This window comes from Hevea brasiliensis, chromosome 3 (genome assembly GCF_030052815.1).
Source record: "Hevea brasiliensis isolate MT/VB/25A 57/8 chromosome 3, ASM3005281v1, whole genome shotgun sequence".
In the NCBI taxonomy this organism is placed as follows: Eukaryota; Viridiplantae; Streptophyta; class Magnoliopsida; order Malpighiales; family Euphorbiaceae; genus Hevea; species Hevea brasiliensis.
This window is the reverse complement of record NC_079495.1, coordinates 103,740,104-103,749,861: the sequence shown is the minus strand read 5'-3', so window position 1 is coordinate 103,749,861 and position 9,758 is coordinate 103,740,104. Positions and strand designations below refer to the sequence as shown.

General features: G+C 29.7%; 1 protein-coding gene across 4 annotated transcripts; it reads right to left on the bottom strand.

The window, feature by feature from the left end:
- Positions 1-877: 877 nt before the first annotated feature.
- On the bottom strand, positions 878-4,658 carry LOC110647449 (uncharacterized). 4 transcript variants are annotated; one of them, XM_058144345.1, is made up of 4 exons: positions 4,393-4,658; positions 2,682-2,904; positions 2,484-2,588; positions 878-1,880 (listed from the first exon to the last, which is right to left on the bottom strand). In XM_058144345.1, the coding sequence occupies exons 2-4, from the start codon at positions 2,848-2,850 to the stop codon at positions 1,153-1,155; spliced, it is 1,002 nt and encodes a 333-aa protein (XP_058000328.1). In that variant the 5' UTR covers positions 2,851-2,904; positions 4,393-4,658; the 3' UTR covers positions 878-1,152. The 4 variants fall into 4 exon arrangements, with proteins under 4 accessions (XP_058000328.1, XP_058000326.1, XP_058000329.1 ...); XM_058144343.1 differs by having other exon boundaries at positions 2,667-2,904; positions 4,393-4,657; XM_058144346.1 differs by having other exon boundaries at positions 878-1,871; positions 4,393-4,657.
- Positions 4,659-9,758: the final 5,100 nt, after the last annotated feature.

The window sequence follows — 9,758 nt, the reverse complement described above, 5'->3', positions numbered from 1 at the left end:
GATAATGTGTCTTCTCAGGCAGCATGCACTTCCTCAACGTGAAGGTCGTGGCATCACTTGGAGCAAAGGTTCATGTTGGCTGCCGTCCCAAAAAAGTGACACCCGGCCATTAGCACAGAGAATTGGCTCAGAAGGAGGAAGCTTGTACCCTCATTCTTCTCAAGCCCTATCTCCAATTCATGAGTTGTTAGAGAGATCGTGTGATTGAGCCAAAAAGTGTAGCAATTGAATAAGGAGTAGGCTCAAGAAATTATTATTACTTGTTTTTTCATGCGCAAGACTGCCTCCACTTACGCCACTACTCACCACCATCTAACCTTCAACAGGACTCTAAGAAAGACGGAAAGCAAGAAACTACATTAATTTGTTACGGTGTGATTTTGGCTTTTTGCTTTTTTATGCTTTTTTAGATATAATTAGGCTAGGCTTTGAGATATTAAGTAGAGAGAGAGAGAGAGAGACAGAGAGACGAGGAGGGAGAATTAGACACAGAGATGAGGAGGCAAAGATCAGAGGAAAGGATCATGGAGAAGAATTTAGGCTGTGGGGGGGGGGAGAGTTTTTTTTTTTTTTTTTAACCTGCAACGTCAGTTTTTTACCTGTAATAGATCACAAGAATTTTACTGTTAATTAAATTTAAATTAAGCGAATTTCATATTACAGATTTTAGAGCATTCTAAATTCAGAGACGGCATATGAAATTTTCCCCATTTCCTAGTACACCAATGGGTAAATGAACAACTTCCCGCTTTGTGAGATTCAAGGAACAATTTCAACGGTCCAAAGAACAATTAAAATCGATAGGTTCAAGTCTTCAAGATGACGTAAAAGAAAAGTGAATATGAATGACAATGCCAAAGAATAGAAAAACAAACCGTTAGTGAAAACCTTTTCCGATTTCTACAAGGGCGAAAATACTTGCCAAGCCAGATTTAGTTAGTACCTTACACAACTTTGCTTTTGTTTTTGCTTGCCCCCCTCTAATCCCCAACATGCGCACTTGAGCAAGCATAGAAAACATCAAACGTTCCAAGCTAAACCAAAGATATATAAGGAAAGAATGGAGAAAAAGAAGCTTCTCCTATATTTGGAACGTGAAATCAAAGAACAAGAAAAAAAAAAAAAGCAAGAATGCACATAACCTAACAATCCCTACAAAATATTGGGGAGATGAGAATCCAGTCTCTGTTGTAACTCTTTAATCTTCATGGAGAGCTCTGCCTTCTGCTCCTTGTAGCTCTGCAACAGGTACTCCTTCCCTTCTATTACTTCCTTCAACTCTCCTACTTCCCTCTTCAGCATCTCAACCTTTTCCCCATCTCCCCTTCCCTTTTCTGACAACTGCAAACTGCTGTCCACATCCAGATACCCATTTGCATGACCATTTCTCACCTCAGATGGCCATATAGTGACTGTTGGTTTTTCATTGATGGCTGCATGTTTCACACAGTGATCAGCAATTGCCTTCCTCAGCCTCTGAATTTCCCTCTCAGAATCAAACAAATCTCTGTTAGCTGTATCAAGCTGTGACTGCAAATTTGTAGAATGTGCCAGCTGAGCATTGAGCGAATTCTGCAACTCCACAATCTGATCCTGCATCTCCATTATCATGTCATCTCTTCTCTTCAATTGCTGCCTCAACTTCTGTATCACTTCTCGCTTGCTGAAGATATCAGAACCAGAATCTGAGACGCATGGTGAGTCAGAGCAATTTGAATGGTATAATGGCTTTGGAGGCAACTCAAGACGATCAGGAGAGGATACCCACATAATGCCATTCTCCTTGGTAAATTCTGGACCAGGAACTGTCACCAAAGGAAGAGCAACACCAGATTCGGACAGCATTTGGTCACTAGGCTGGTGCTTCAAATCTGCAATGTCTTCATTCCCTTTATCAAACTCAAAACTCACATACAAAAACGAAAGGGGCAAAAAACTTGGCATAATTATATAGTAACAGATTCTAAAAATTATTCAAAAAATTGTGTGATCATCCATCTACACACAGACTTCATTCACAGTACACATCATGCTATAAACATTTTAAAATTAGGGGGAAAGGAATAAATGCCAAATCATAATAACAAGCATTCATCCAGACACAGACAACTAATATCACGTCGCCAAATGAATGAGAAAAGGAAGGAGAAAAATAAACAGGAAGGAAGGGGAGTGTTGGGAACAAACAAAATTATGCACAAGGTAAATCCAGTGGTGATCCACAAAAAGCAGGATTGGTCTACTAGGATGTAAAAAACTAATTTTTAATGTTCCCTCATCTGTTAATAATATTAACACCTCATCATAATTGCCTCATCCATAGGGGACCTTTTCCCACTTGAAATAAAAAAATCATGCACAGATAGGCAACTATCAGACTGAGCAACATTATCATATAATGTCCAGTAGCAAGGTGATAAAAATGAGGCATAATTTCATTTACTTGTCCTTGATGCTCAGCTTAATAAAAATAATCAACATACCTGACATGCAGTTGAAGCAACCATCATCATCTTGTGTAAAGGAATACACGTTCGAATGCATGTGGCAGCCTCCTGTCCTCCTTCTGTCAGACGAGTTCCCATTCTCTGAATTGTATAAATTTCAAAAGTTAATATCATGCTTATATCTGAGGTAACTTCCAGACACTAAATTTTATATGAGACCTTTCAGACTATTACTGGCATTTGCCTGTTGCTTTGAATCAAGAGTCTGCTTCAGCTTGAAACCAAGACGAATTGACAACGTACTTAACAAGGCACCACCTGCAATCAGAATCCAATTTGGTCCCTCAACCTGAAAATTTTTTGCCGTCTGACCTCTAGGGACCCCATTATTTCTTGATCTCATTTTAACAGCAACCGCAGAACTGTTGTCGAACTTGTTGAATCATCCAAATATGACCTACATCAACAATATGCAACAAATTTGACAGCTATTATAGGGCATCAAATGAAAATCCGTGACAAACTCACACATTTCAAATTTCTTCTATGGCACATGCAAGCATATATAAGTGCATAAATATGTGAAGATGTACATGTATCGCTGTATAAACAAATAGTAGCACTTGAATAATTTTGAGATTGATTGTATACACAAATTATTAGTGATAAGATTCCATCATCAATAGATTTTTTTAAGCAACCTAAATTCAATATCATCAGCCTATTCCACAAAGCCTATACTGACATGCCTGTGACACTCCAAGACGTTAGTAATTCTAGACAGCTAGGATATGGAGCGGAAATATACATATAACCTTTTTGAAGAAACATATGTACAGACAGTAACATTTTAAGCAAGTTCTTGCCATCCTCATGCCTTCAACAACTTCCACTTCCACAAATCCAATCCAAAAGAATTCTCTGCCATGCTTATTGTTTCAGGATATAGTTAGACCCGCCTAAGAGCAGTCCTCCCACAAATAGGTCTGTTCTATGGAAAACCCATTCTCAAACTTGCACTATGCCAAGAAATGACCACAATAAAAAAAAATTTAAAAAAAAAAAAAAAAAAAAACCTCTGAGGTGCTATGCGAGAAGGGAGGAATGGAAAATAGAAAGGAAAAATATCATAAGAAACCTTGAATGATGCTTTGCTTCATGATTCTTCTTAGCCACATCAATCATCTGATCTTCCCCACTATTTTGACTGTCATGTGTCTTGCCCATTAGCTCTCAGTCACTAAAAATCATTATTAATGCATCATCCAGCGTCTAACATTATGCCTTGAAATTGCAAATAGTATGTGTCCTGATTTCCTCAAAATCCCTAACATAAACTACCATGTGCCGTCCAAGTTTCTATGTGAAAACACACATGGCCCTATCATCATTTTTTACACTCGCTTCTCTCACTTGTCTGTAGCATCATTTAGTCGGATTTGAATTACTAAGAACTTGAAGAGGATGCCCCCTTAACTTTCACTTGATAAAAAACAATAAAAATAAAATAAAATAAAATAAAACCACTTCAGATACGATAGACTATGTATATCGGTAATTAACTCCCACATTTTTTTCAGTCACTGCCAGACAATATCGTAAAGAAAAATGAACATAAAGTTCGCATTTAGGCAAAATCCCATTAAGGAAGCCTACCAATAACAATCAGCTAGGCATTTCACACCTGTGCTAAACCTCATTTAACTCCCAATACAGTAAAATGGCACATTGGACACAGAACTAAAAAGTTGTGACACATCCAACAGAAAAAAACAAACAGTATATACAAAAACCGGCGAAATGAAAACAAAATTCATCATTAACGCGCAAGAAGATTGCGAAAGCATTGGATCAAAAAGGTCTTACAGTGCATAAGCAACCATCGATATAAACAAGGCAACATAAAGAGAAAATCATAAAAATATATTTTTTCAAAAGCACAAACCTCATCCAACAAATTAGGGTTTAGATTCTCTCCCGCTAGAAAACTCCGGAAAGACCGCCGCTTATCTCCCCTTTCACCATTTTCCGATCATTTTCCGTCGTCTCCCACTCTAAAACCTCACTCTCTCGTCTAGACAGTTACTGCAACAAAAGAAACCCGGGCCAAGGCAGAGTACGGGAGGGTTTTGAAATGGCCTCTTTTGGCTAACTGAGGATGTTATTTTTCATTGGGCATTGTATTTCTCTTTGGAAGACGGGCCTGATGATGGAAAAAGGAAATTTCTGGGGTTTTAATTGCAAGTTTTGAAAATTTTGTAAAATTTTTTAAAGTCCTCAATTTTTAAAGTTTCTTTAAGTATTTATATCAAAGCATCATTAAATTAATTTTTATGTATCAAAACTAAGACTAATTTTAAAAATATATTTTCTCATATTGACTTGATAAATAATTTCTCCACTGAAGTAATTGAGACTCATATTCTTGTTAATTGAATTATAAATTTGAATTTTTATTTTTATATTTTGAATTTCATTAAAATTTTATTTTCAATAATTATAAAGCATGAAAAGGTGAAACGTAATTAATATAATTTTTAGAGAGTATTTATCTTAACTTATAAGCTGGTCAAATCAGTTTATAAATTCTAAAAATAGGATAATTTATTTGTTTAAAACAGTTTTTAAGTTGATGTAATTTTTAGAGAGTATTTGTCGCAACTTATAAGTTGGTTAAATCAGTTTATAAACTCTAAAAATTAGGTGATCAATTTATTTAACATAATTTTTAAACTTATAAGTTTAGTTCATAAGCTAAAAAAATAAATAAAGAAATACAACTTTTCATTTTAGTATTTATAAACTAATTTAATTAAATATTTTATTATATTATCTTTATTTAATTTTTAAAATTTAAACATAAATTTCATTTAATATCATTTTTTATCATTTTAATAATAAATATACTTATATGTTATTTTTTATCAAATATATTAACTGCTTCTTAATTACTTATGAACACTTTAATCGAATACATAATTGTTTAGAATTTTAAATATTTATAAATTTAAATTAACTATAACTGATTTTCATAAATTAAGTCAAATTCAAATTAAATTTATTTGTAACCTCCACCCATAAATTTAGTCCAAGTATTAATATAGCCATACTAATTTCATTTCTAAAAAAGTATATAAACGTTTGATTTTGCTTTAATATGGCCATAATTATTAAAATTTAGACTATTTTATAAATTAATAATTAACAATCACCTTTAAGTTAGGCTTGCATCTATCTTTTTTTTTAGTATGTTTTGTTGGATTTTGATTTTTCCAATTTCAAAATATTTAGAATGAAAAAAAATATAATCCGTGATGGACATTGATAAGCTTACTATTTTTTTTATTCAATTATATTGAAATTAAAATTTAAAAAATTATTATTTTAAAAATATTTTAATATTATTAAATTAAAATTCATTGATAAATTAATTATAATTATTAATTAAATTACGTAGACTAAAATTTAAGAGAAAGAAGCTAACCGGTTCTATTGTGTAATTATTAAACGCATGTTTGTGAGGATTTTATTTATTTATTTATTTTTCGCCCGTTTTTTTATTTTTCTCGAGTATTTGGAAGGAAAATGAAAGTGGGAATGGTTGCTTTAACATTTCCTTTTGTACAACATTTCCTTTATTGTCTTTCTCTTCTTAACACTTTCGTTTGTGTTAGACAAGGAAGGAATCCATTCTTCTCTTTATACCCAATTTGTGGAAGAAAGATTTCCTTTATATCTAAAGACAAAAGCAAACATTTATTTGAATACTTGCAAATATAACAATGGTAAATCTTATTTGTTGGTAAATTGAAAAGTTTTATAAGTACTTCTAAATTTTTATATTAATTATGAGATATGTCCTTAATCATTAAATTATTAATTTAAAAAAAATAAAAATAAAAATAGATCAATCATGAGAAAAGATGATGATCTGACCCTCAACCGGTTAGCTTGATTATTGGTTTCTTGGCATAGTAATATATTTAAGTTTAATTAATCTCATTCATATAGTATTTTTAATATTAATCTCGAAATAAGTGTATTAAGGTGTTTATAAATGTGCATGTGAAATGTATAATATTTATTATATAATCTGTAATCAGATACGTCTCATATCGATTATAGAATGTACGTACATATAATTATATAGCAATAAGGATCTTATTAAAATTATCATAATTTTAATAATGACTCATTATTATTACTATATAAAATGTATAATATTTATTATCTAATTTGTGATCAGATGCGTCTTATATCGATTGTAAAGTATACATATATATAAATTATATAATAATAAAAATCTTATTAAAATTATTAATTTTAATAATGACTCATTATTGTCACTTATCTGTGTGATTTTACCATGATTGTACACTCATTTTTACTTACCAAAAAAGAAAAGATGATAAATTGTAATAAAGCATTAAGCAACCAACAAATGATGTAAAGTATAAGACATTTCTATCATTGCCATAAATAATTTTTTTTCCTTCATAAATAAATTAATTAACTATTCAAATTTTCTTTTCAATATAAAAACATCCACAGTACATGATGAAGCTTTTTTAATTTGTGAAAGATGATTATTGAAAGAATTATTTAGAGTAAAGATGGAAAGATGCTTATATTTTGCATTTATTATAATAAAAAATTATATTAATTTTTATGGATGGCATTTTATAGGACAATTAAATCACATAACTAAAATTACAATAAAAATATTATGGCATTAGCTATTTTAATCGTGGAAATAGACACTGTATCCTTAATAATTGAATCATCAATACAATATTAGCATGCCTTACTCTCAGCAATTTTATTTAAATATTTTGATGTTTGCCACCTTTACAGTCTGGAACTGAAATTTTATTCAGGCTTTTGACATGTAATTATAGCAAACTTAGGGCGTATTTGATATTTTTATTAAAATTGTTATTGAAAAAATTATTTTTTTAGATATATTAATTAGGGAGAGTTAAAAAATAATTAAAAATTAAATTAAATTAATTTTAGTTATAATAACACTAAAATAATAAAACAGTTTTTTTTTAAATTACTTTTTTTAACAGTATCAAAAATAATATTTTTATTTAAAAAAATAATTTCAGGCTCTGAAACTCAATACCAAACAAGACTTGACACTTTTCCAGCGTCATTGAATTGTCAATGACATCACCAATGCTCTTCTATGGGTTTTAGACCTGATGATCATTCATGGTAAGATCACAATTTTGGAAAAGAAAATGAAAATAAATTTATTTTAAAATTAAAATTACTTCGTCTCAAACATGAATGATAAAATTTAATATATATATATATATATATATATATATAATGAATATTTAAATAACAGGAGAAATCCAAAATCAACGGGCTGACTTGGAGCATTAAACAGGTTTTTAGAGCGATTTCGGTTAGTTGTTAGAGACAACAATTAATATAATAATTGACTTTTAAAAAGTTGATGCAAAAATTATGTTTACTAAATATCTCTAATCTTGGGAAATTGGTCAGTCTAAAAATTGAAAAGCACACTCTTAACTCCTCCACTAAATCAACATTAAGTTTAAGGTCAACTAAGCTGTTAAGATTTAATTAAATTTAAAATTTAAGTTTTATAATTTTAAAATTAAATAATTTTATCTTTAATATTTTAATAAATATATAAATTAATTCATATCATTAGAACCAAATTAAGTTACGTTAATTTTAGCAAAAATGATCAAAATATCCTTAATTTTATTTTTAATCAAAAAGTAATTTGGTCTTTGAGATTTAGTTAAACCTATAATTTAGTTTAGATTCATATTTTTTTTCTTTTTTATATATAACAATATAATATAGTATATAAAAATATTATAAATTAATAAATATATACAAATAAATTAAAATATATATAATTACTTATATATTATTAAAATAACAATGAAATAAATAGAATTTTATAAAATTATGAGGGCTCTTTTGTAAATAGTTATAATATTTAAGAATCAATTTATAACATTATCAATAATTTTGTAATTAATCAAAATTTTTAATGATCTAAATTATTAATAAAACAAAGCTTGAATGACTATATTGTTTCAGTTTGAAAATATAGCCAAGGTCATTAGCTTATTTTTGTTAAATTTAATGGGTATTAACAATATTCTAAGTAGGGGAGAGCATTCGGTTGGTTCGGTTTCAAACCGAATCGAATACCAAAAATTGAAAAATCAAATCGCTTAAAAATATAAACAGAACCGAATCGATCACCTAAGGAGAATTGAACCTAACCAAACCGAAAAATATTAGTTTAATTCGGTTCCATTGCATTAAACCGAAAATATTAGAATTTTTATTTTTTTGGGCTGGGTTATGCATCTTGGGCCGGGTTATGCATCTTTGACCTTGAGACTTATGCATATTGGGCTGAAAAATTATTTGGGTCATTTTACTATTCGGTTTTATCGATTTTAATCAATAAAAAATCGAATCGAACCGAAAACCGAATATATTCAAATTTTTAAATTGAACCGATAAAACTAAAATACTAAACTGATTGAACAGAAATGGCTTGGTTCGGTTCGATTTTTCGGTTCTTACCGAAAATTGCACAGCCCTAATTCTAACAGCATAAACTAATAAATTTATTAGAATGTCAAAGCAAATTAAAATTATTTTCAGCCATAACATTAATTTTTTAAAGTAAATTTTATTTTGTTAATAATAATTTTTAATTTTTATTTGAGAGAACATTTTATAAAGTAACGATAGATTTTTCAATCAAAATCTTTAACTTAGTAAAATTTTTAAAAACCTTTGAAAATTTTTTTTCTTAACTATTAAATTAGTGGGTTAAAAAATTTTTCTATTTAAAATTTTCAAACACAATGTTTTTTTCCTCTCAAACAATAAATTATTAAAATTTTTTATTTTACTTTATCTAATCTTAAACTGAAGACCAATTGGATTAAAAAAGCCAAACATTTAGATTAATTTACGATTATATCTAAAACTTCCTAAGTTTTGTGAAATAGCCAAATACCCGATTATAAACAAATTGCCATAATGAATCGAGGGAGGAAAGGATCACCAATTGCTTGTTTAGGGAAAAAAAAAAAAAAATCAACTTGCAGCAATCAAATGAGGACCAAGGAATGGTGAGGACATGCAACAGCCAAGGAATCCATAAAGAGCAACAGAACTTGTTTGTTGCCAGCGAGTTATAGTGCTGCATCAAAGAAGTTGTGAAATAACAAGAAGAAGATGGTGATAGAAGGGAAGAACTGAGAAGATTAATAGAGCAATTTTATGAAGTTAGGTAAG